We start from the raw sequence: 27,256 nt of genomic DNA, 5'->3' as shown, positions 1-27,256 counted from the left end.
TATTCTTCTACATATTTTTGGTAATAAAAATCGCATTAAGCATTAAGCATCTATTGATTGGTTTGCACAAAAGTTGTAGCATCTACAAAATAGAGGATAGATTTATAGAATTTTTTTTTTTTTTACTAGTAATGGTGGCGATCTGGGATTTTTATCAGGACTGCAACATTATTGTGGACACATTGATCGGACACTTTTGACACATTTTTGGGACCATTGGCATTTATACAGCGATCAGTGCTATAAAAATGCACTGATTACTGTAAAAATGTCACTGACAGTGAAGGGGTTAACAATAGGGGGCGATCAAGGGGTTAAACGTGTTCCCTCGTGTGTTCTAACTGAAGGGGGGAGGGGACTGTGTAGGGAAGATGACAGATCGCTGTTCATACTATGTATGAACACACGATCAGTCTCTTCTCCCTTCAGAGAACCTGGATCTCTGTGTTTACACACAGAGATCCTGGTTCTCCATGTGTCACGAGCGATCACGGGAGCCCGGCGGTCATCGTGCCCCTAGTGGCCACAGGACGAAGCGACGTTACTTAACGTTGTTTCGCCCAGCCATACTATTCTAACGCAGTACAACTGGTTGGCAAGTGGTTAAATACCACCAAAAGTGTGTGGGGGAAAAAAAGGAGGAAAATTTCACATGGGTACAGTGTTCCATGACTGAGTAATTGTCATTCAAAATGTGAGAGCAACGAAAGCTGAAAATTGGTCTGGTTAGGAAGGGGGTTTAATTGCCCAGTGGGCGAGTGATTAATCATAAAAAACTAAATATTTTTCCATGTATATGTATGGAATAATAGTCTAACAATAAAACCTTTTCTTCCCTCCCAGAATATTCTGCCCTCCTGTGGCAGAGCCTGGGATTGCTCTGAGGGAGGTTACCAGCTCCACCCATCCCCTTGGTTGTCTGTAGAGGGTTTGTGTCTGGACAGTCCCCTTCATATACTACACTGGAAGACTACAAGTCCCAGCATGTCCTGTATACAATGTATATTATATACTGGAGGACTGCAAGTCCCAGCATGTCCTGTATACATTGAGACTTGCAAGTCCTCCAGTGTATAATAGACAATGTATACAGGACATGCTGGGACTTTTAGTCCTCCAGTGTATAATATACAATGTATACAGGAGATGCTGGGACTTGCAGTCTTCTGGTGTAAAATATACAATGTATACAGGACATGCTGGGACTTTTATTCCTCCACTGTATAATAGACAATGTATACAGGACATGCTGGAACTTATAGTCCTCCAGTGTATAATAGACAATGTATACAGGACATGATGGGACTTGTAGTCCTCCGGTGTATAATATACAATGTATACAGGACATGCTGGGACTTGTAGTCTTCCAGTGTATAATATACAATGTATACAGGACATTGAGACTTGCAAGCCCTCCAGTGTATAATAGACAATGTCCTGTATACATTGTATATTATGCACAGGAGGTCTACAAGTCCCAGCATGTCCTGTATACATTGTATATTATACACTGGAGGACTTCAAGTCCCAGCATGTCCTGTATACATTGTATATTTTACACGAGAAGACTACAAGTCCCAGCATGCCTTGTATACATTGTATATTTTACACGAGAAGACTACAAGTCCCAGCATGTCCTGTATACATTGTATATTTTACACCAGAAGACTACAAGTCCCAGCATGTCCTGTATACATTGTATATTATAGAGTGGAGGTGAGTCTTGTCTGTATCCCCCCGGTGTGTATGAAGGTGCCCCTCCCCCCATGGAGGGTGTTATCTGTCCTAGGAGAAGCTTTTCGTTATCTCGGGGAGTCAGACTTCCCTGTGAAATGTAGAAGAAGGTGGAGGACTCTGATTGGTGTGTTGGTTGGGGGTGTGTCCAGTGGTGGGAAATATCTCTGGGAGGACGGGGGAGGGGGGGTCTCTTGGTGATGTGCAGCCAGCAGTGGAGGGAAGATTTCCCCTCTGAACACAAAGATGTCACTTTCCAGAAACACCCAATAAAACTGCGCCAGGTAAGTGTAAAATATTGAAAGATACAATTAATATTTCAGTATCTTTAGGTGTTTCTGGTGGATTCGTTTGATAGTTCAATAGTCAGGCTGACCTACACCAAAGTGTGATTTTATTGTCACACAATTGTCATCATAGAAACAATGTAAAAAGTATAACAGTTCAGTGGAGGGAAACACAAATATAAGAAATAAAATACCGGTAAGTCATTATAAAGATGTGACAAGCTGATGGAAGCGTGTGTCCTCATATCTCCATAGACTTCCATATCCCATGTGTCCTCATATCTCCATAGTCTTCCATGTCTCATGTGTCCTCATATCTCCATAGTCTTCCATGTCTCATGTGTCCTCATATCTCCATAGTCTTCCATGTCTCATGTGTCCTCATATCTCCATAGACTTCCATGTCTCATGTGTCCTCATATCTTCATAGTCTTCCATGTCTCATGTGTCCTCATATCACCATAGACTTCCATATCCCATGTGTCCTCATGTCTCCATAGTCTTCCATGTCTCATGTGTCCTCATGTCTCCATAGTCTTCCATGTCTCATGTGTCCTCATGTCTCCATAGTCTTCCATGTCTCATGTGTCCTCATGTCTCCATAGTCTTCCATGTCTCATGTGTCCTCATGTCTCCATAGTCTTCCATGTCTCATGTGTCCTCATGTCTCCATAGTCTTCCATGTCTCATGTGTCCTCATGTCTCCATAGTCTTCCATGTCTCATGTGTCCTCATGTCTCCATAGTCTTCCATGTCTCATGTGTCCTCATGTCTCAATACTTCCTAGTGTGAGTTAAAAGAATCCGACACGATGATTTGTTTGGGTCATTCACACATAATAATAGTGTTATTTTTAACCACTTGCCGACTGGGCCATAGCCGAAAGACGGCTGCAGCGTGGTCAGCTTGCTCCCCCTGGATCGCACACCCAGGAACATCCATGACCACCGGGTTCGGAGGACTCGGCGGATCACGGTAAATGGCTGCTGACAGCGGCTGTTTGCCACGTGATCGCTCCATCAAATGACAGAGCGATCACTTGTAAACAAACCGGCACCATGTTCGGTTCATCTCTCCCCTCCCTGTACTGATTGGTACAATGAGGGGAGAGATTGGGTGCAGCAGCGCTGTGGGCTGAATGTGTCGTGCCCGCAGCACTGATCTGTGCCCATTCCAGCACTAATCCATCCATCTGTCCATCCATACTCATCCATGCTCAGCAATACTGATCCATTCATCCATCCACACTCAGCCATACCCATGCACACTCAGCCATACTCAGCCATCCCCTCCATACCCAGCCATACCCACCCAGCCATCACATCCATACCCAGCAATACTCAGGCATATCCAGCCATCCACATTCATGCCTCAACCATGCTCAGCCATACCTATCCACGGCCTATCCATGCCACATCAGTTCGTTTCCATGTCACTACAGTGCCTCAAAGTATAATAGGTAGTCAAATTAGATTTGAAATGTATGCTCCTAGAATGCCTGATGGTGCTTCCTGCATGTTGAGCCTCTATGTGGCCAGGCTGTAAAAGTTATACACATGTGGTATTGCCGTACTCACCATACTCAGGGGTAGGAGAATCTATTTTGGGGTGTAATTTGTGGTATGCATATGCTGTGTGTGAGAAATAAGGGGTTAACACTAGGGGTCGATCAAGGGGTTAATTGTGTTCCCTAGTGTGTGTTCTAACTGAAGGGGGGAGGGGACTGACTAGGGGAGATGACAGATCGCTGTTCATACTTTGTATGAACAGACGATCTGTCTCCTCTCCCCTCAGAGAACTGGGATCTCTTTGTTTACACACAGAGATCCCGGTTCTCGCCGTGTTATGAGCGATCGCGGGAGCCTGGCGGTCATCGAGACCGCCGGGCACTTGCATTGGCTCCGAGGGAGAGCTGCGGTGAACGCACGCCCCTAGTGGCCACCAGAGGGAGCGACGTAACATAACGGTGATTCACGTAGCCGAGCCATGTTGCCGCAAAACAACTGCGGCGGCTGGTCAGCAAACGGTTAAAGTAGTTGTAAAGGCAGAAGGTGCATTCTAATCATTAAGATGAAAAGCCTTCTGTGTGTAGCCACCCCCCCTCAGCTCCCCTAATACTTACCTTAGCCCCATCTCTATCCAGCGATGTCCACGAGTCCCTCGGCTGTCCGATGCTCGCTTCTGATTGGCTGAGATACAGCAGCAGTGCCATTGGCTCCTGCGGCTGTCAATTAAAGTCATTTAGCCAATCGTGAGAGAGAGGGGGCAGGGCCTAGCTGCGGCTCCATGTTTGAATGGAGACACAGAGCTGCAGCTAGTCCCGGTGCCCCCATGGCAAGCTGCTTGGTGTAGGGACACTCGACAGGAGGGAGGGGCCAGGAGCAGCTAAGAGGGACCCCAGAAGAGGATCGGGGCCGCTCTGTGCAAAACCAACTACACAGAGGAGAGAAGTATAACATGTTTGTTATTTAAAAGAATAAAAACACAAGACTTTAGTTTCACTTTAAAATATGCAAATATTAATAAAGTGTCCAAAAAAGTCCCTTATCACAAACTTATGTTCAGTGTTCCATATCTCCAACATGAGTGACAAGATTGTAACAATGTGTGAGCTGACTGCTTGTTTGTACATTTAGAAAAAGCTGGACTGGAGACTGGAAACCATAGGCACTATGGTGCAGGAACCACGTATGGTCAGTCAGAGAAGTAGATAAGTTTGCCGCTGGCTGCCAGCACTGTTTGCCTCCAGAGTCCTCCCGGAACCACCCGGGGAGTAATATAATTAACATTATTTATTTTAACCATAAAACAAGATAAAATTGCACTTACAATATGTTTAAAATTAGTCTGGCATTCACAGAAATAAACTGGGAAGCACTGCTGGCTTTCCAGCGTGCGTTCCACCAGACAGTAGTGACGTACATGGAAGTCCCGCCCAAAGCGCTTCGTCATTCAGATGTGCCGTCCTCAGGGGCAGGAAGTCACAGCCACTACCTCCATGTTATATAGTGATAGATAGATGGAAAATGGGACTGCCCACTACACACATACAAGCAGTGGGACATGAATAAATTAACTTACCGTATATAAATCTTTTACACATATAGGCCAGATAAAAGGAAACGCACAAAAATCATAAATTGCAAGAATACTACATATGACATTATATAATGTTTGGTGCATCGCTGTGCAAGCAGCAGGATAGTCTAGCACCATCTAGTGGGGCAAAAATTATATTGATCTATAAAATGGCCAATATAAAGGCGCAACCTATGTTAGAATCTTCAAAATTGATAAAAAAAAGTCTAGGTGCACCACTGTTATGCCCTGTACACACAGTCGGACATTCCGACAACAAAATCCTAGGATTTTTTTCCGACGAATGTTGGCTCAAATTTGTCTTGCATACACACGGTCGCACAAAGTTGTCGGAAAATCCGATCGTTCTGAACGCGGTGACGTAAAACACGTACGTCGGGACTATAAACAGGGCAGTAGCCAATAGTTTTCGTCTCCTAATTTATTCTGAGCATGCGTAGCACTTTGTGCATCGGATTTGTGTACACACGATCGGAATTTAACCGATCGTATTTTGTTGTCGGAAAATTTTATTGCCTGCTCTCAAACTTTTTGTGTGTCGGAAAATACGATGGAAAATGTCCAATGGAGCCCACACACGGTCGGAATTTCTGACAACAAGCTCCGATCGCACATTTTCCGTCGGACCGTGTGTACGGGGCATTAGATATAATATACAAACATAAATACTTTTTTCATAAAATTTCATAAAACAGGATGAAGAACAGGAAAATAAATAAATAAAACGGTTAAAAGAGAAGTATGGGTTTGGGGGTTTTTCCCCCATCATACTTGCCTAGGTGGATGCTGCATCTGTCCCTCGGCGCCTCTACACTGAGAACCGAGCGATCGAACACCGCCAATGGTTGGGTTCTTTCCCCGAGCAGAGAGCCGCTGATCCTGTCAATCAGCATCTCTCCTCTCTACTCTCCACGCTCACTGGAGGGGTGGGGAGCGACTGTCTCAGGCTCTCAGTGGCTCGCCTAGAGGCTGAGACGGATGTCAGTCCAGGCACCTGGCGGATCCAGACTTCATTGTCGGGATGACGTGGTGCCTGGACTGATTCCTGTGACGACAGCAGAGAGCAGACTTCAGTCCGCTCTCTGCTAAAAACGGATCACAGAAGTGCAAGACGAATTGCACTCCTGTGATCCATTGGAGAAGCCGAGCCAAACGAGCTCAGGCTGGACTTCTCCTTTTTAAGACTGATATCTACATTCAAACCACCTGGATATGAAGTGCACTATGTCTATCTATTTTGTTTCATTTTGGGATACAGTTTTCTTCACATCACTGCCTCGGATCAATATGCTCCGGGTTCCCCCTTACTAATAGGGATGAGCCGAACACCCCCCCCCACCCGATTCGGTTTGCACCAGAACTTGCGAACAGGCAAAACATTTGCACGAACAGGCGAACACCTTAGTCTATGGGACACGAACATGAAAAATCAAAAGTGCATCCTTTTTAAAGGCTTATATGCAATTTATTGCCATAAAAAGTATTCGGGGACCCGGGTCCTGCCCCAGGGGACATGGATCAATGCAAATAACTGACGTTTTTTCGGGAGCAGTGATTTTTAAGTATGCTTAAAGTGAAACGATAAAAATTAAATATTCCTTTAAATATTGTACCTGGGGGGTGTCTATAGTATGCCTGTAAAGTCTCGCATTTTTTATTTTTTGTTTAGAACAATACCACAGCAAAATGACATTTCTAAAGAAAAAAATGTAAGTTTAAAACTGATTGTGGCTTGAATGAATTGTCGGGTCTCGGCAATATAGATAAAAATCATTGAAAAAAACGTCATGGGTTCCCCCCCAGTCCATTACCAGGCCCTTTGGGTCTGTTATGGGTATTAAGGGGAACCCCGCATCCAAATTAAAAAAATCGCATAGGGTTTCCCCCAAAATCTATGCCAGGCCCTTCAGGTCTGGTATGGATGATAAGGGGAACCCTGCACCAAAATGTAAAAAAAATGGCGTTGGGGTGCCCCCAAAATCCATACCAGACCCTTATCCGAGCATGCAACCTGGTAGGCCACAGGAAAAGGGGGGGAACGAGAGAGTGCCCCCCCTCCTGAACCGTACCAGGCCATATGCCCTCAACATGAGGAGGGTGCTTTGGGGTACCCCCAAAACACCTTATCCCCATGTTGATGGGGACAAGGGCCTCACCCCCACAACCCTTGCCTGGTGGTTGTGGGGGTCTGTGGGTAGGGGGCTTATTGGAATTGAAGCCCCCTTTAACAAAGGGACCCCCAGATCCCACCCCCCTGTGAATGGGTATCGGGTACATTGTACCTCTACTCATTCACCAAAAAATGTGTCATACTGTTAAAAGTGACTTCACGTAACGTCACAGGGGGGCACGGTCACCCGTTTAAGTCACCGGGTGGCCCGCCCTCAGCCAGGGATGTACTGGCCATTAGGACTACCGGGAGTTTCCCGGTGGGCCGATCTGATGTGGCCTGATGTGCCCCGATGTGCTGTGCCATGATGTCCTGTGCCCCGATGTGCCCTGATGTGCTGTGCCCTGATGTGCTGTGCACTGTACCCTGATGTGTTGTGCCTTGATGTGCGCTGTACACTGATGTGCTGGGCTCTGTACCCTGATGTGCTGTGCCCTGTACCCTGATGTGGCCTGGTGTGATGTACCCTGATGTGCCCTGATGTGCTGTGCCCTGTGCCCTGATGTGCACTGTACCCTGATGTGTTGTGCCCTGGGCAAGTCTGGATGAAGTCCAGGGCCACATTTTTGTCCCAGTCCAGCCCTGCTTTCAGGGGGCTTGGGGCTGCCAAACCTGTGGTGCTCAAAAATGCAAATGGTAACTTCCGCTTAAAGTGAAACTTTTTGGTGAATTTGTAGGGGTACAATGTACCCGATACCCATTCACATGGGGGGGGGGGCGGATCTGAAGGGCCTGGTATGGATTATGGGGGGACCCCTATGCCATTTATTTATTTATTTATTTTACATTTTGGTGCAGGGTTCCCCTTGATATCCATACCCGACCTGAAGGGCCTGGTCTGGATTTTGGGGTGTCCCCCACGCAATTTTGTTTTTTTTAATTTGGGTGCAAGATTCCCCTTAATATCCATTGCAGACCCAAGAGGTATGGTAATGGACTGGGGGGGGGACGACCCATGCAGTTTTTTTCAATGATTTTTATTATAGGTCGACCGATATATCGGCCGATATTTGGCGTTTTTTACTTAATCGGCATCGGCCGATTGTGCGTGTCTTGCAAATTACTTCTGTAATAGAAGTCAATGCAAGTTGCCTGAAGTTTTCTTCTCTCCTCCTCTGGGCAGCCTGCCAAATCTGATAAGAAGATACATTGCATCTCTTCAGGTTCTTTTATCAATGAACTGAACTCTGTGGAGGAGTTCTCAGTTTAACCATTTAAAGACTAAATCTTTTCTGACACTTGTTGCTTACAGGTAAAAATCCTGTATTTTATGATAGAAAATCACTTAGAACCCCCAAATATTATATATTTTTTTTTAGCATAGACCCTAGGGAATAAAATAACGGTTGTTGCAATATTTTATGTCACATGGTATTTGCACAGCCGTCTTTCAAACGCAAATTTTTTTTTAAAAATACACGAATGAATTAAAAAAAAAACTAAGCAGTAAAGTTAGCCCATTTTTTTCGTCCAAAAGTTTTGATTACCTGTTTTTGTGTATTTAATATTAAAGATATATTTTTTTTTGTTATCTAAATTATACATACAAGTGAACTGACTGGAGGTTTGTTTTGTTTAATGTAAGAAATTTTCTGTATCACTTATTACTTAGGCCTTTCATGCTGTGGCGGTTTGCAGGCGCTATTGCGCTAATAATAGCGCCTGCAAACCGACCCGAAAGTGCCACTGCTTTGTCTCCAGTGTGAAATCCCCGAGGGCTTTCACACTGGAGCGGTGCACTCGCAGGACGGGAAAAGTCCTACTAGCAGTATCTTCGGAGCGGTGAAGGCGCGGAGTGTATACACAGCTCCTTCACAACTCCTGCCCATTGAAATCAATGGGACAGCGCAGCTATACCGCCGGCAAAGCACCTCTGCAGCTGTACTTTGCGGTGGTTTTTAACCCTTTCTCGGCTACTAGCGGGGGTAAAACCGCCGAATACCGACAGTAAAGCGCCGCTTACAATAGCGGCGCATTACCGCTGATGCCGCCCCCGCCCCAGTGTGAAAGGGCCCTTAAGGTTGCTGCCACACTGGAGCGGGCATGCGTTGATGGTAAAACGCTGCTAGTTTTAGCGGCGCTTTACCGTCATTTTAGCGACGCTTTTCGGCTGCTAGCGGGGCGCTTATAACCCAGCTAGCGGCCAAGGAACGGGTTAAATGCGCCGCTGCCGAAACACTTTGCAGGCACTTCGACAGCGGTGCGCATTCATTTCAATGGGCAGGAGTGGTGGAGCAGCGGTATACACCGCTCCAAAGATGCCGCTTGCAGGACTTTTTTTTTAACATCCTGCCACTGCATCGCCTCAGTGTGAAAGCCCGAGTGACTGCAGGGGAGCCGTTTTGCAGGCACTTTACAGGTGCTATTTTTAGCCCAAAAGCGCCTGAAAAACGACCCATTGTGAAAGGGGTCTAACTGTTAGCTTTTATGAGATGAAGGGAAAAAAAAATCGGGCAAATATATGGGCCCAAAAAAATCAGCATTATATATTGGCCATCGGCCACCACGATTTCTAAATATCGGCATCGGCCAGAGAAAAACCCATATCGGTCGACCTCTAATTTTTATCTATATTGCCGGGACCCGACAATTCATTACAGCCTCGAGCAGTTTTAAATTTTTTCTTTTTAGAAATTTAATTTTGCTGTGGTAGTGTTCTAAACACGGGAAAAATGTGCTACTTTCCAGGCATAAAATAGACACCCCCCCAGGTACGATAATTTAAGGAATATTTCCTTTTTATTGTTTCACTTTAAGCATTATTAAAATCACTGCTCCTGAAAAAAAGACATTTTTAAACCTTTTTTTGCATTGATACATGTCCCCTGGGGCAGGACCCAGGTCCCCAAACACTTTTTATGGCAATAACTTGCATATAAGCCTTTAAAATTAACACTTTTTTGTTTTTTCATGATAGTGTCCCAAGGACTTTAACGGCGTTCCGCAAACGCCGCATATTATTCGCTGATCAGCGAACGCCCGATGTTTGAGTCGATCTTACGTTCGACTCGAACATCGGGCTGATCCCTACTTACTAATATCACTCACATGTTCACCTACCCTGGTGCAGTTTGCGGGTAGTTCAGCCCACAAATCGTAACCCGCAAGGGCACTGTAAAAGGTAAGTACTCTGACACGTAATCAATTTCTCAATCTTATACTGTTTTTGGTAACATTCAATGTAAATTCATTTTGTGTTTTTTTTTTTTTTTTTTTTTTTCCTGTTCTGGTAGTTCTTAGAGAACACACCTACTACATGCATAAAAAACTATTTGGTCCAAGTATGTAACACCCTTCTTGGGCGGTTCTAGTATATTCATGACCAACTTATCTCTAAGGTTGTGAGGTCTGTGATATATACTGTAAATCTTGGCTTTTTTTTGGGAGAATACCTTCTAGTACATTGTCTCTAAGAAGAATTGCTTTATATTATTTAGGTGTGAATGTTTGTACCCCTTATCTTTAAATCTTTGGATCATCTGCCTGGCTATTAAAATCCTCATCATCCCCACAATTTCTTCTTATGCACATTTGTTGTCCCTTAGATCAGTGGTCATCAACCCTGTCCTCAGGGCCCACTAACAGGCCAGGTTTGCAAGATAGCTGAAATACATCACAGGTGATATAATTTGCTGCTCAGTGATTTGCAGTATTCTAGTCTGCATCTCCCCAAGGTAATACATAAAACCTGCCCTGTTAGTGGGCCCTGAGGACAGGATTGATGACCACTGCCTAATGCCGCGTACACACGAGCGGACTTTACGGCAGACTTTGCCCGGCGGACTTTTCGACGGACTTTCTGAATGAACGGACTTGCCTACATACAATCAACCAAAGTCCGACGAATTCGTACGTGATGACGTATGACCGGACTAAAACAAGGAAGTTCATAGCCAGTAGCCAATAGCTGCCCTAGCGTGGCTTTTGTCCGTCGAACTAGCATACAGACAAGCGGACTTTTTGACCGGACTCGAGTCCATCGGATAGATTTGAAACATGTTTCAAATCTAAGTCCGTCCAACTTTTGAGAAAACAAAGTCCGCTGGAGCACACACACGATCGAATTGTCCGACGAAATCCGGTCTGCTGTAAAGTCCGCTCGTGTGTACGTGGCATTAGAGACGCCACTTAGGATGGTGGCAGTGATGCATGGGGATGTAGCTATTGCGGTCTGTTTCCTTGATAAATATAAGGGTACTAAACTTCTTGCTTTTTTTTTTTTTTTTTTTTTTTTTTTTTTTTTTTTTACATACCACTAAGTCCAAAAAAATTACCCGGTGTATGTTTCCAGCCTTCTGTACCCATTGGCATTACTCTCTTTAGGCCCCTTTCACACTGGGGTGGTTTGCAGGCGTTATTGCGCTAAAATACCGCCTGCAAACCGCCCCTAAACAGCCTCCACTGTTTGTTCAGTGTGAAAGCCCGAGGGCTTTCACTCTGAAGCGGTGCGCTGGCAGGAGAAGAAAAAATCTCCTGCAAGCTACATCTTTGGAGCGGGGAAGGAGCGGTGAATATTCACCGCTCCTAAACCGATCCTGCCCATTGAAATCAATGGGACAGCGTGGCTATACCGCGGCTATAGCCGCGCTGTAGGAGTGGTTTTAACCCTTTTTTGGCCGCCAGCGGGGGGTTAAAACCGCACCGCTAGCGGCCGAATACCCCGGTAAAATAGCGCTGTTTTACCGCCCACGCCCCCTACCTCCCCAGTGTGAAAGGGGCCTTAAAGAAATCCTCCAAGGATCCCACTTTCTCCCTCCAAAAGACAATGATGTCATCAATATAAATTTTGTATAGTCCTGTTGCGGCTTGCCATATATCACCTCTTGGTCCAATTTACTTAAGATATTGGACACACTAAGAGCGTACTTGGCTCCCATGGCAACTCCTTTATGTTGTCTGTAATGGGTTTTAGTGTGCCAAAATAATTACTGCCCATGGCCATTTCTAGAGCTGGTATGATAAATTGTTTCTGTTCTGACAATAATCAGATTTGGTGCCCAATGTCCATTTTACAGATGTTAGAGCATCCTGTTGGTGTATGTTTTTGTATAAGGAGTCCACGTCAATAGTGGCTAAAATTAATCCCCCTCCAGGTATTCCTCCAGAATATTTATAAGCTGTTTACAGTAGACATGTGCACAACAAAAAAAGGGTTTAGTTTCTTTACATTTCCGTTGATTCGTAACGATTCGTAATTTCGGAAGACGCAAGTTTTCATATTCGGACTCGTTCGTATTTTCGTAACAGATATATTTTCGTTGATACAAAATGATTCGTAATTCCGTTAGTCTAATGACTTGTAATTTCGTAAGACGAGAGGTTTCATATTCGGACTTGTTCGTATTTTCATAGCAGTTATATTTTCTTTGATTCGTAATTCCGCTAGTCTAATTTTTCTTTGATTCGAAATTCATAATTTTGTTAGATAATAATTATCGTTTATTCGGTACACTACTCGTAATGTTGTAATTGTTACTTTTGTGACATTGCCTTTTTCGTTACTTTCATAGGAAATAAAGAGTAATAATCCTAGGCTTGCTTTTCTAATAAGTCCTGTACTTCCTCCAGTCCACTCCCTCAGTCACCAGACCGGACTCCGTCTCCTCAACTGAATCTAAAAAGATTCAGGAATGCCGTGTGACTCCGACACAAAAGGGATAAGCTGATTGGCTAAAGATATTAAATAAGGTATATCACTCACTAATACACTGCCCATTCGAAAGAACGATTCGAGAACACGCAATTACGAACATATGAAATTACGAACATGCATATTAAGATACACTTACACTGTCCATTCAAAAGAACGATACGAGAACACGAACAAATGAAATTAGGAACACACGAATGACAATATGAACATACGAGATTATGAACAGACAAAGGATTGAAAATACGAAATGTAAATCATTCGTTATAGATGTAATTTTCTTTCTTTTACTGTTTTGGAGTTTCATATTTTCGTAAGTTTGTCGTTTGTATTTTCGCGTGTTCGTTATTTTGCTTATTCGTAGTTTTGTAATTCTCGTATTTTGGTTCTTTCAGCTATTCGGATGTTCAAATTGATCCGAATGTATGAATGCTAACAAATTTGTATGAAAATCTATTTGTTATGAACCGAATCGTACATGTCTAGTTTACAGTCCCTTTTAAATATGAGAGATAATCCTGTTCCAGAGGTTACAGATAGCAATCAGTATACGCTCCAAATCTAAAAAATAACAAATCAATACCGCTCAATATGGGCTGTGTTCCTACCCTAGCTGGTAAATGCTCAGTTATCCTTTCAGAGGTGCTGTCCTAAAAGACGTCTTAGGGAAAACCCAAGTTACACTCACTGGTAACAAAAAATATAGTTTTTCCTTGTTTCAGTTGAAGGTTTGCAAATAATCTATCTTCATAAATTTAGACCAAAATGTATTCTGCTACATTTCTTTTGTGAAAATAACCCAAATCAGTTAATAGTGTTTAGTCTGTAGGAAGGTAAGAGAGTACACAAACTATGGGATATAAAGTATATCTAATAATCAATCAATCCTGATGTACTGATGGCCAATATCATTTCATGAGGCCCAAAAATGCCAGGACAGTACAAATACCCCCAATGATGCCTTGGTGGGAAGTACAGTCCAAGGTATTTATTAAGAGGCATGGCAAGTTTTTTGAAGTTTGTAATTTTTTTTTGTCATAATTTTTTTGGAAAATGAAGAAATGAACAAACATCTTTTTTCATACTGTCACCAGTGCAGTACAGCAGCATCATATAACTGGCGTGGCAGTGATCAGGAACACTGACTGGTGACAGTACAAAAAAGATATTTTAAACTTTATTTATTTTTTATGATTTTTTTTTTTAACACACTGACCAGAGCAATATAATGTTACCGTTGTAACATTGTACTACTCTGGGGAAGTGATCAGTATTTACACATTGCGTTTGCATTTAACAATGAATTTCATTGCTATAAGCAAGCATTTTATTGAATGAAATTGATTCATTCAGTTTGTGTAGTGATTAGCCACAGCTGATCACATGGCACAGATGGGATGTGATTGGCCCAGTCTGTACCATGTGATCACTGTGGCCAATCACAGCTAGCAAAACAATTGTATAATAGATGGCTTGAAAGGAAGCTATCCATTGTTTACAACTGTCCCGTGACTTGCTGTGATTGGTTGCAGTAGTCACATGGTACTTGCAATAGGCAGGTACAGTGATCAGCCATCGGCTGTGTCTGGGTGACAGATCGTGCCGCAGCATGGTCCCGAGGGCATGCACGAGCTGTGTAACTGGGAGGACGTCATATGACATCCACCCAGAAGGATGAGAGGTTTCCAGCGGCGTCATCTTGCCATAGGCCGGCTGGGAACCGGATAGAGACAGAGATAGATATAGCATAAAAAAAAAAAATATATATATATATATATATATATATATATATATATATATATATATATATATATATATATATATATATTACAGTTGTGCTCATAGGTTTACATACCCTGGCAGAATTTATGATTTCTTGGCTGTTTTTCAGAGAATATGAATGATAACACAAAAACTTTTCTTTTACTCATGGTTAGTGTTTGGCTGAAGCCATTTATTATCAATCAACTGTGTTTACTCTTTTTAAATCATAATCACAACAGAAACTACCCAAATGATCCTGATTAAAAGTTTACACACCCCAGTTCTTAATACCGTGTATTGCCCCCTTTAACATCAATGACGGCTTGAAGTCTTTTGTGGTATTTGTGGATGAGGATCTTTATCTTTTCAGGTGGTAAAGCTGCCCATTCCTCTGGGCAAAAAGCTTCCAGTTCCTGTAAATTCTTGGGCTATTTTGCATGAACGGCACGTTTGAGATCTCCCCAGAGTGGCTCAATGATATTGAGGTCATAAGACTGAAATGGCCGCTCCAGAACCTTCACTTTATTCTGCTGTAGCCAATGACAGGTCAACTTGGCCTTGTGTTTTGGATCATTGTCATGTTGGAATGTCCAAGTATGTCCCATGTGCAGCTTCCTTGCTGATGAATGCAAATGTTCCTCCAGTATTTTTTTATAACATACTGCATTCATCTTGCCATCAATTTTGATCAAATTTCCTGTGCCTTTGTAGCTCACACATCCCCAAAACATCAGCGATCCACCTCCATGTTTCACAGTAGCAATGGTGTACCTTTCATCATAGGCCTTGTTGACTCCTCTCCAAATGAAGCGTTTATGGTTGTGGCCAAAAAGCTTAATTTTGGTCTCAGCACTCCAAATGACTTTGTGCCAGAAGGTTTGAGGCTTGTCTCTGTGCTGTTTGGTGTATTGTAAGCGGGATACTTTGTGGCATTTGCGTAGTAATGGCTTTCTTTTGGCGACTCGGCCATGCAGCCCATTTTTCTTCAAGTGCTTCCTTATTGTGCATCTTAAAACAGCCACACCACATGTTTTAAGAGAGTCCTGTATTTCACCTGAAGTTATTGGTGGGTTTTTCTTTGCAAACACTGCTGATTGACGTTCTCAATCCCTTGGATATCTTTTTATATCCCTTTCCTGTTTTTTTACAGTTCAGCTACCTTTTCCCACAGATTCTTTGACATTTCTTTTGCTTTCCCCATGACTCAAAATCCAGAAACGTCAGTGCAGCACTGGATGAAAGATGCAAGGGTCTGTCAGGAGTCCAGAAACTTATTGATCTTTTATACACACACACTAATTACAAGCAAACAGATCACAGGTGAGGATGGTTAACTTTAATAGCCATTCAAACCCCTTTGTGTCAACTTGTGTGCATGTCATTAGGCCAAAATCACCAGGGCATGTAAACTTTTAATCAGGGTCATTTGGGTAGTTTCTGTTGTGATTATGATTTTAAAAGAGTAAACACAGATTTTTGTTAATAAATTGCTTCAGTGAAAAGTTTTTTTCTGTTATCATTCATATAATACTCTGAAAAATGGCCAAGAAATCACAAATTCTGCCAGGGTATGTAAAATAATGAGCACAACTGTGTGTATAATATAAATATATATATATGGAATATGTACATTATTATACAAGATATATTTAATAATGAATGTAAAAAATAGAAAGTAACTTTATTTAACCCTTTTATATAGAATTCTGACTTTTTTTTTTTTTTTTCTGTATAGGTGGATTGATGAACGAGGTTTTTGGTCACGCTTGTCTTAAAAAGTATGACTAAGTCAGATCAGAAATGAGCCATATGGGTCTTAAGTGACAGCATTTTTCTGGAGGATTCACACAGGATTCAAGCCATATGGTTGTTCTAAAAGTTGTAAATGTTTTGGATTCTCTTTAACATTGATCCAGCCTCAGAGGATTACAGAAGATAAGTCATTTCAGTGTTCTGGAAGTAACAATGGCTTTATAGTAAAGTCCAACCCATTTATACATAAGAGAAGGCATTTCAGAAATTATTTCTTGTTTGGAATGTGACAAAAGATTTATAATGAAGACAAAACGTATCACACACCAGAAGGTTCACACTGGAGAGAAGCCATATCAGTGCTCTGAATGTGACAAAGCTTTTGCAGCCAAGAGCAAGCTTATCACACACCAGAGGATTCATACTGGAGAGAAGCCGTTTGAGTGTCCCAAATGTGGCAAAGCTTTTACTCAGAAAAGTTGTCTTAACGTACACATGTTCATTCATACAGGAGAGAAGCCATATCCATGTTCTGAATGTGATAAAGCTTTTTCATCCAAGGGAGATCTTATGAGACACCAGAGAGTTCACACTGGAGAGAGACCTTTTCGCTGTTCTGAATGTGACAAAACTTTTGCACTCAAAAATAATCTTGTCAAACACAAGATGATTCACACTGGGAAAAAGCTATATGCATGTTCTGAATGTGACAAAGCTTTTACATACCAAAGTAATCTCATCAAACACCAGGGGATTCACACTGGAAAGAAGCCATATCAATGTTCAGAATGTAACAAAGCTTTTAGAGTGAAGTCAATTCTTATAATACACCAGAAGAGTCACACTGGGGAGAGACCATATGAGTGTACTGAATGTGGCAAAGCTTTTACAACAAAGCGAGAGCTTCTCACACACCAGAGGGTACACACTGGAGAGAAGCCATATGAGTGTTCTGAATGTGGCAAAGCTTTTTCACAAAAAGCAAACCTTTTCACACACAAAATGATTCACACTGGAAATAAGCTGCATCGATGTTCTGAATGTGATAAAACTTTTACAAATAAGAGAGGGCTTATCGCACACCAGATGATTCACACTGGAGAGAAGCCTTATAAGTGTTCTGAATGTGACAAAGCTTTCACAGACATAAAAGGGCTTAAAAGTCACCAGAAGATTCACATTGAACAGAAGCCATATGAGTGTTCTGAATGTGACAAAGCTTTTATAACAAAGACATTGCTTATCACACACCAGAGGGTTCACACTGGGGTGAAGCCATTTCAATGTTCCGAATGTGAAAAATCTTATACACAAAAGGCATATCTTATTGCACACCAGATGATTCACACTGGAGAGGCGCTATATCGATGTTCTGAATGTGATAAAACTTTTACAGAGAAGAGAGGGCTTATCACACACCAGATGATTCACACTGGAGAGAAGCCATATACGTGTTCTGAATGTGACAAAGCTTTTACAGAGATAAGAGGGCTTAAAAGACACCAGAAGATTCACATTGTACAGAAGCCATATGCGTGTTCTGGATGTGACAAAGCTTTTACAGGCATAGGGGGGCTTAAAAGACACCAGATTATTCACTCTGGAGACAAGCCATATGAGTGTTCTGAATGTGACAAAGCTTTTACAGACATAGGAGGGCTTAAAAGACACCAGATGATTCACTCTGGAGAGAAGCCATATGAGTGTTCTGAATGTGACAAAGCTTTTATAACAAAGAGAGAGCTTATCATACACCAGAGGGCTCACACTGGAGAGAAGCCATATGAGTGTTCTGAATGTGGCAAAGCTTTTACACAAAAAGCAAACCTTTTCAGACACAACATGATTCACACTGGAAAGAAGCTGTTTTGAATGTGATAAAGCTTTTACCAAGAAGAGGGGGCTTATCACACACCAGATGATTCACACTGGACAGAAGCCTTATAAGTGTTGTGAATGTGACAGCTTATACAGACATGAGAGAGCTTAGACATAAAGAAGATTCACATTTAAGAGAAGCCATATCAATGTTATGAATGTGGCAAAGAGTTTACACAGAAGCCAAACCTTATCACACACCAGAGGATTTACACTGGCGAGAAGCCATATCAGTGTTCAAAACGTGATAAAGCTTTTACAGTGAACTCAAACCTTATCACACACTGGAGATAATTTATTTTAATTCTCTGAATGTGATAAAGCTTTTACATTTAATGTGGGGCTAATAAAACATCAAAAGATTTGCAAGCTTCAGCTGCAGTAAGGAAACTTTAGAAGAAGGGGAGATATTAATGGGCTAAGCAGCAATGGAAGACTTCAGGGTGCCTCATTCGTTTCACACCTCATGTCATCTCATAAGATAGTAAAAAAGTGAAAAGGTATATTGCTACTTTGACAAAAAACAAACTAAATGAGTGAGCAAATAGGAACGGAATGGATGGACACTTTAGTATTTATGTCCATCAGACACAACCCAGAAAGTCCTTGACTATTCTACCTTTTTTTTGACAGTTTTTTTGGGCAAGCATCTTTTAACTTTGTTTCCTCATAATTCTCATCTGTACCCTTTTTATGGAGCTTTGACTGAACATGCAATGCATTTCCATGATTCACCATCTAAGCTATATTCCCAAGTGTTTTCTTCAGTGTCTGATCCTGAGTTAATACATGACCTACACTGCCTCAGTACCAGAGACCGGGTAGCAGTCAAGCAGCATTTTGCCAAACCTCTGAAGCCTCAGTGGTAGAGTCCTTTCCAGGTTCTGCTGACAATATATCAGTCAATATATCTGCTATGTCAGTCAATCACGAGGGCTCCAGTTCCCAAGATCAAGGCCTTCTTTCCATGTTCCACCTCCTCTCGTAGATGATAACTTTGCAGACAGGGACACCAACCGTGCAGAAGTCTCCATTCCATGAGAAATTAACTTCTTAAACTAACACATGCCTTGAAACACTGAGTTACTGGTTTACGGGAGGCATTCAACATTACCACCTTATCCCAGCTGGCTACTTGTGTTTTATTCAGTTCTGCTGAGAGTCTAAGGGATTTCATCAGGTGAAGATTGGATGTCCTTATCTAGTTTTTCTGTCCATCTATTGGTCATCTCCATTGACTAAGCATACAGCACAACTACAAGAGATCTGAACTTACAAACTGCTGAGTATGTGGTCATATTATTCCTACAACTTCTACTGGGGGACTGGAATTTTTCTGATTGGAATTCTCTTTATTGACCGAATGGACAGATCTTCTTTTTTTTTTTTTTTTTTTTTGGTAAACTTTATTTGTGAAAAACACTTTTTGACCTTAGAAGCATTGTGTGATGATAAGAATAACTATGGGCAAAATCAATAATGACATAAATGGTGCAATCTGTCATTAACCATTTTATTCCCCGGCCTTTCTCTCCCTAAACGCCTTGAGTCACGGAGCGTTTATTTTTAATTTTTGGCAATGTCTCAGTTATGCTCATATCTTTAACATTTGTAGTCTACCCAAATGTAAATGTATAGATCAACATATTTTTGAGACTGATAGGGCTTTAACCACCTAAGCTCCAGAAAGTTTTACGCCTTTCATGACCAGGGCGTTTTTTGCTATTCAGCAATGCACTAATTTAACTGGTAATTGCTCGGTCATGCAACACTGTACCTTGTTTATATGATTTGTTCCACAGAGTTTTCTTTTGGTCATATTTGGTCACTACTGGGTTTTTTATTTTTTTTTTGCACTACAAATGTAAAGACAGAACAAAAAAAGCCTAAAAAAAACAAAACAATATTCTATACTTTCTGTTATAAAATATATCTAATAAAAAAAAATCTTCATAAATTTAGGCCAAAGTGTATTCTGCTACACGTCTTTGGTAAAATAACTGTATATTGGTTTATGTGAAAGTTATAGTATTTACAAACTATTGGTTATATATTTGAAATGTGATCATCTGATGTACTGATAGCCCATCTAATTTCTTGGGACCCCTAAATTTCCAAATGACCCCTTTTAGGAAAGTAGACAGTCTGAGGTATTTAGTAGGAGGCATGGCAAGTTTTTGGAAGTTGTCATTTTTCATCACAATTTTTTGTAAAAATGCAGATATTAGGTTTTTCTTTTCACAATTTTTTTTACATGCTGTCACCAGTACAGTGTCAACATATTACAGATGTGGCAGTGATTAGGGATACTGACTGGTAACAGTATGTGAAAAATAAGTAAACCTTATTTATTTTTTTTTTACATTTTAAACAATTTTTTAGTTTTTTTTTTTTTCACATTCTTTGTGAAAGAGTAGAGTGTCAGAGTAGTTCAGTGACACTATACTAATCTTAGGAGGGAGGGGTTTTTATCAGATTTTATTTTCTTATTTGACACTTTGGTTTGCTGTTACAATGATGATCACTGTAACAGCAATGTTTTGCACTGTCATGAATGGGTTGCATTCATAACTATTGTGTGCTGTGATTGTTCCACGGCTATCACATGGTACAAGGTGCTGTGATTGGCCCAGGTGCCATGTGATAGCTGTGGGCCAATCACAGCATCACTACAGGAATCACAGCTGTTAGGAATGGGATTCATTCATAACAGCTTTGTAGACATTGTGATCGATTGATCCCATAGCGATCCAGTGTGCTATACATCCCAGGGGACATGCCAGTGTGCATGTGCTAAGAGATACAGGCGATACTTAGCCTGTAGGTGTCGCCTGCCCGCAGTATATGTACTTCAGGTGGTCGGCAACTGGTTAATTTTATAGAAAATTTAAAAATATTTTTATTTCCTGGGTTTTTATTATTATTATTATTATTATTATTATTATTATTATTATTATTATTATAATACAGGATTTATATAGCGCCGACCTTTTACGCAGCGCTTTACAACATTAGGGCAGACATTACAAATACAATACAATTCAATACAAGGGGGAATCAGAGCCCTGCTCGTTAGAGCTTACAATCTAGGAGGGAGGGTCAAGTTATACAAAAGGGTAATAGCTGTGGGGGATGAGCTAATGGAGAAAATAGTGCAGTTGTTAGATGGAGGCAGGATAGGCTTCTCTGAAGAGGAAAGTTTTCAGGGATCGCCTAAATGTGGATAAATTTGGAGACAGTCTAGCAGATTGGGGTAGGGAATTCCAGAGGATGGGCGAGGCTCAGGAGAAGTCCTGGAGGCGGATATGGGAGGAGGTGATGAGGGAGATAGAGAGCAGGAGGTCCTGGGAGGAACGAAGAGGGCGATTAGGTTGGTATTTTGAGACTAGACTAGTGATGTAGCTGGGGACAGAGTTGTGAATGGCTTTGTAACTTTTTGACCAAACTGGTCCGACTGAACAAATCCGTCACACAATTTGACTGTGGGTGGGCTTCATCGGACCTGTAACGGACCTTTTCGGTTGAAAATCAGATGGACTTTAGATTTAAAACCTGTTTCAAATCTTTCCGACGGATTCGAATCCAGTTGAAAAATCCGTTTTTCCTGTATGCTAGTCCGTCAGATAAAACTGACCCTAGGGCAGCTATTGGCTACTGGCTATGAACTTCCTTATTTTAATCCAGTTGTACATCATCACGGTCGAATGCTTCGGACTTTGGTGTGATTGTGTGTAGACAAGTCCGATTCGATAAAAGTCCATCAAAGTCCTACATGATTCAGTCCGTCAAAAGTCCGGTTATGTGTACATGGCATTATTGTTAGTATTTTGAATTGAATGGGTTTTTATTAGGCATACCTTGGAAACATTTAAATATCTTCCTATAATTTATTCCAAAGCAGCATTTACATAATTTATGCACCCTATATATTTTTTAATCAGATTATTTTCATTGAAACAAGTTTTTAAACTTTACAAAGTAAGAAATTTTGCATAGTAATTGTGCAGTGTACAACCACGGTAAGACAGAATATTCGCTTGCCGACTGCCCTCTAGCAGATTTACTGCTACAGGGTGGCTGCGCTGTGCAGAATCACGTGTGTGTGTGTGTGTGTATGTATGTATGTGTGTATGTATGTATGTGTGTGTGTGTATATATATATATATATATATATATATATATATATATATATATATATATATATATATATATATATATATATATATATATATATAGTGTGATCCTGCACTTCCCAGTAGGGGGCATTATATATCGCAGCAGCAGCCGATCACTGGGTGCCAGTGAATGGATGTCCACCGACACCGGTCAGTCATTGGGAAAACACACAGAATAGAGATCCGCCTGTGTAAACAAGGCAGCGTTCCATTCTGACAGGGGGAAAGTAATAGATTCTATTTTCCTGCAAAGCAGGGAATAAAATCCATCACATCCCTTAGTAAAAGCAGTACACATAAACACTGGTTAGGAACATATTTAACCCTTTGCTCGCCCCTGATATTAGCTTCTTCCCACCCAGTGTCATTAGTACAGAGACCATGCATATTTTTAGCACAGATCACTGTATTATTGTCACTGGTTCCCACAAAGTGTCAGAATGTCCCCCGCAATATCACAGACCCCCTATAATATCGTAGTGGACGCTATTACCGGTATAAAAAACAAGTAAATAAAAATTCCAGTATATATCTCATAGTTTGCAGACGCTATAACTTTTGCACAAACCAATCAATATACACTTATTGGGATTTTTTTTTTTAACAAAAATATGTAGCAGAACACATATTGGTCTAAATTGATGAAGAAATTAGTTTTTTTACTTTTTTTTTATTTGATATGTTTTATAGCAGAAAGTCAAAAAAAATTTTTTTTTCCTTCAACGTTGTTCCTTTTTTCTATAGCGCAAAAAATAAAAACGGCAGAGGTGATCAAATACCACCAAAAAGCGCTATTTATGGGGAAAAAAATTACATCAATGTTATTTGGGTACAGCGTCGCACAACCGCACAATTGTCAGTTAAAACTTAACGCAATGCTGTATCGCAAAAAACACTTTGGTCAAGAAGGGGCGGGGGGGGTGACGTATGTCTTCCAGGGGTCGTATGGATATAAAAGAGCACAGGAAAAAAATCATCTTCGCTCAATTTGCAATAGTAGAGCTTTCAATCACCAGCATATAGGACATGAATCGTTCTACCACTTATATTCAGGTACAGGTAAAACAAGAGGCAAAAGAGAAAAAAAAAAGTGGGAGAGAAAATAAAAGGGGGAGAAGTAATAGGTAAAGAAATAGCAGTAGAGGGAGAACCTCTCAGAACCAATGGACAATTAGTAAAACATCACTGGTTGTAGGCGCTGGAAGCACAAAACCATGTAAGCAACCTCAAACCATCTGATGGACCTTACACTGCACCAAAGAAAATGGACAATGCCACCTGAGGACATAGGTAGGTATCAAAGCAACAAAAGTGCCCTGTTAAGATAACAGTCTGTCTCATCAGATCCACAGGGGCAACACTAGGAGTACCCAACCAATCTCCCCACATCTTTTGCAACCTGTTCGGGCAATCCCATTTTCACCCCCATATTCTTACAGGAAAATATAATCAACAAGGTCTGCTGATTTAAAATAATATCACACTGGCCTTTGCAGACTAAACCCTTGTTTTTAAAGCATACTATAGACAGGTCAATTTGGTTGGTCACAGGCTGATCGATAAGTTGAGCTTGGAAATTTCTTTGGTTTTATTTGACATACGTTGCCCTTCCAGTGCTCCTTGCTGCAAAGGCCAGTTATAGGTAGGGGCATTGGCCATTTGTTTGTACTGTTCTAACAGTGCATTGGTCAGGCAATGCTGCCATAGTGCAATGTGCTGGGTGTTCAGTGCTCCTGTGCCTTTAAGGAGGGGTGGGCTCCCTCCGGCTCACCTACCCTCTATCTACCCATCAGAATGCATGTGCTTCCGCTGTGGAGCTTCTTCAAAGTCATAGGTAGGCACTACAGGTAACAGGGTGCCTTGATGGAGCCTGTAGCTTACACATGTATTTGTAAATGTGTGTAGACTAAACCCTTTGTTTTAATTCATATTGTTAGACCGGACAATTTGGTTGGTCACAGGCTGGTCGGTAATTTGAGCTTGGAAATTTCTTTGTTTTTATTGGACATACGTCGCCCTTCCTGTGCTCCTTGCTGCAAAGGCCAGTTATAGTTGGGGGCAGTGGCCATTTTGTTTCCATTTTAAAACAATGGGGACTCTGGTGGTTTCCATAGTAGTTCTCATTTTTTCCGCGTCTTCCCTTGTTTTTAAGACTTGTTGACTCTGCCAGTATATTTGTTATGTTCCTACATCATGCTGTCCATCAAAGAGGGAAGTTTGAGGGGTTGGGACAAACCAAATAACACTGCCGGGGGGTGCTTATAACTGTCAGGTTTTATTCAAACGGTTTAAACCTTTTTTCCAAAAAGTAACACCGGTTTCTGTAACTGCTTTAACCACTTCAGCCCCGGACCATTTTGCTGGCCAAAGACCAGAGCTCTTTTTGTGATTCGGCACTGCGTCGCCTTAATCTGACAATTGCGCGGTCGTGCAACGTGGCTCCCAAACAAAATTGACGTCCTTTTTTTCCCACAAATAGAGCTTTCTTTTGGTGGTATTTGATCACCTCTGCGGGTTTTTTTGCTCTATAAACAAAAAAGAGCGACAATTTTGAAAAAAAGCATTATTTTTTACTTTTTGCTATAATAAATATCCCCAAAAAATATATAAAAAAAACATTTTTTTTCCTCAGTTTAGGCCGATACGTATTCTTCTACATATTTTTGGTAAAAAAAATTGCAGTAAGCGTTTATTGATTGGTTTGCGCAAAAGTTATAACGTCTACAAAATAGGGGATAGTTTTATGGCATTTTTATTATTAATTTTTTTTTTTTACTAGTAATGGTGGCGATCTACGATTTTTATTGTGACTGCAACATTATGGCGGACACATCGGACAATTTTGACACATTTTTGGGACCATTGGCATTAATACAGCGATCAGTGCTAAAAAAAATGCATTGATTACTGTAAAAATGCCACTGGCAGTGAAGGGGTTAACCACTAGGTGGCACTGTAGTGTGTCCTAGAGTGTTTCTAACTGTGGGGGGGGAGGGGCTGTGTGTGACACTGCACTGATCGCCGCTCTTGATCACAGGGAGCAGAGATCAGTGTCCTGTCACTAGGCAGAATGGGGAAATGCTTGTTTACATTAGCATCTCCCCGTTCTTCCTCACCATGAGACGATCGCGGGTATCCCCACGGACATCAGGTCCGCGGGACCCACAAGCACGGTCAGGGAGCTCCCGAAGCACACGCCCGCAAGCCGCCTCTTAAAGGGCAACATACAGGAATGTTAATCTGCCTGTACATTCCCTTCTGTATATCTGCGTGAGGCGGTCGGGAAGCAGTTAAAGTGTTAGATGAAGTTTCAGCTTTTTAATGCTTTTTGTACTAACTTAACCACTTGATGATTGACATGTAAACCACTTACTGACCGCCATACTTTATATATAGCCTGCCAGTAAGTGGTTATACCAAGATCATTGCTATGGTTCTATGATGAATCAAGCAATAAGTGATCAGGATTACGTCACTTCCAGTTTCAGAGCTGTGATTCCCTGACTGTTACAGCCAGGGAAGCAGCTAATCAAGCCCAATCTGGCTTGATTAGCTGCCTTGGAGGGCAGGGGAGACATGGGGGGGGACTAATAGAAAAGACATAAAGACAACCTGTCACCTGCCCTATTGCTAAGCGGGAAAAAAAAGAAAGTCAAAAACTAAAACCAAAAAAAAAGAAATTTAAAAGAAATAAAAATAGTAAAAAAAAATGTTTCAAATCCAACACCCCCGTGCATACATGCAAATGCAAACAAACACGTAGGTCTGCTCTCTTATGTAAACAATGATTGCACCACACATGTGAGGTATCGCTATGAAGATCAGAGTGACCGCAATAATTCCAGGTCCATCATTCATGATTAACTCTACACTGATAATTTGTAAAGACTTTTCTATACTGTCATGTCTCGAACATGATGCAATTTTGAGTCATGTTCGGTATCTATTTACTCAATGCAACTTAATCTCCTATATTTTACTAAATATGTGAAAATGATATTGTGTTTACACTATTCATTTTAGTGTTTTTTTTTTTTTTTCCCTGAAAAATTGCGTTTGATAAATGGCATGACAAATATTTACTTGACGAGCGAAATGGGTAGAGATCAGTTTTCCAAAAATACTGGAAAGGTTTTTTTATGTACCAACATCCCTAAAGATAGTAAAGCAAAAACGTGTGTAGAATGTGGGACTTTATTACATCATTTATTCTTATTATTTTTTGTTTCTCTTCTATACATCCAAGGTTGTTCTTATCATGTGTATTGCCGTTGAATAGTCAAAAATCCTCGTCCGTTTTCCTGATGAAGCGTTCTTGGTGAAACATGTTGAAATTTGCAGACGTGGTTATGATTAGAGTTTTGTGATTACAGTTCTTTTTCTTCATTTGTCAACACTAGGTTAAGGATGTTCACCTTTGACTATGAATGTAAAACTGTTCTCACATTTTATTGCTTTTTTTCTTAAAATTGTCTCAATAAATATTTTTATAATTTTTAATTGATAGTGTTTTTCCATATATTGGGTGTACCCTTAAAGTCCCACATTCTACACATGTTTTTGCTAAATATTACTTGACTTAAAAAATTGCAACAGCTGCCATTTTATTCTCCGGTGCTTCTGCTTTCTGAAAATATCCGCTGTTTGGGGGTTCGAAGTAATTTTCTAGCAAAAAAGTCTGATTTTAACAGGTGTGTTAAAAAATAAAAATATTGCCACAGACAGCAAGTGGTCCCTTTCCTGTCCA

General features: G+C 41.2%; 1 protein-coding gene across 1 annotated transcript; it reads left to right on the top strand.

Annotated features, from left to right (window-relative positions):
- Positions 1–1,914: 1,914 nt before the first annotated feature.
- LOC141126699 (uncharacterized) lies at positions 1,915–22,451 on the top strand. The gene is made up of 2 exons (XM_073612668.1): positions 1,915–2,018; positions 16,440–22,451. Exon 2 carries the CDS (start codon positions 16,760–16,762, stop codon positions 18,326–18,328), a length of 1,569 nt encoding a protein of 522 aa, XP_073468769.1. The 5' UTR covers positions 1,915–2,018; positions 16,440–16,759; the 3' UTR covers positions 18,329–22,451.
- The last annotated feature ends 4,805 nt before the right edge of the window (positions 22,452–27,256 follow it).

This window comes from Aquarana catesbeiana, linkage group LG02 (assembly GCF_042186555.1).
Source record: "Aquarana catesbeiana isolate 2022-GZ linkage group LG02, ASM4218655v1, whole genome shotgun sequence".
NCBI lineage: Eukaryota > Metazoa > Chordata > Amphibia > Anura > Ranidae > Aquarana > Aquarana catesbeiana.
This window is presented reverse-complemented; position numbering and strand designations above follow the sequence as displayed.

Coding starts and splice junctions, on each gene's coding strand:
- LOC141126699 (XM_073612668.1), top strand. CDS start 16,760: ATGAAGACAAAACGTATCACACACCAGAAGGTTCACACTGGAGAGAAG.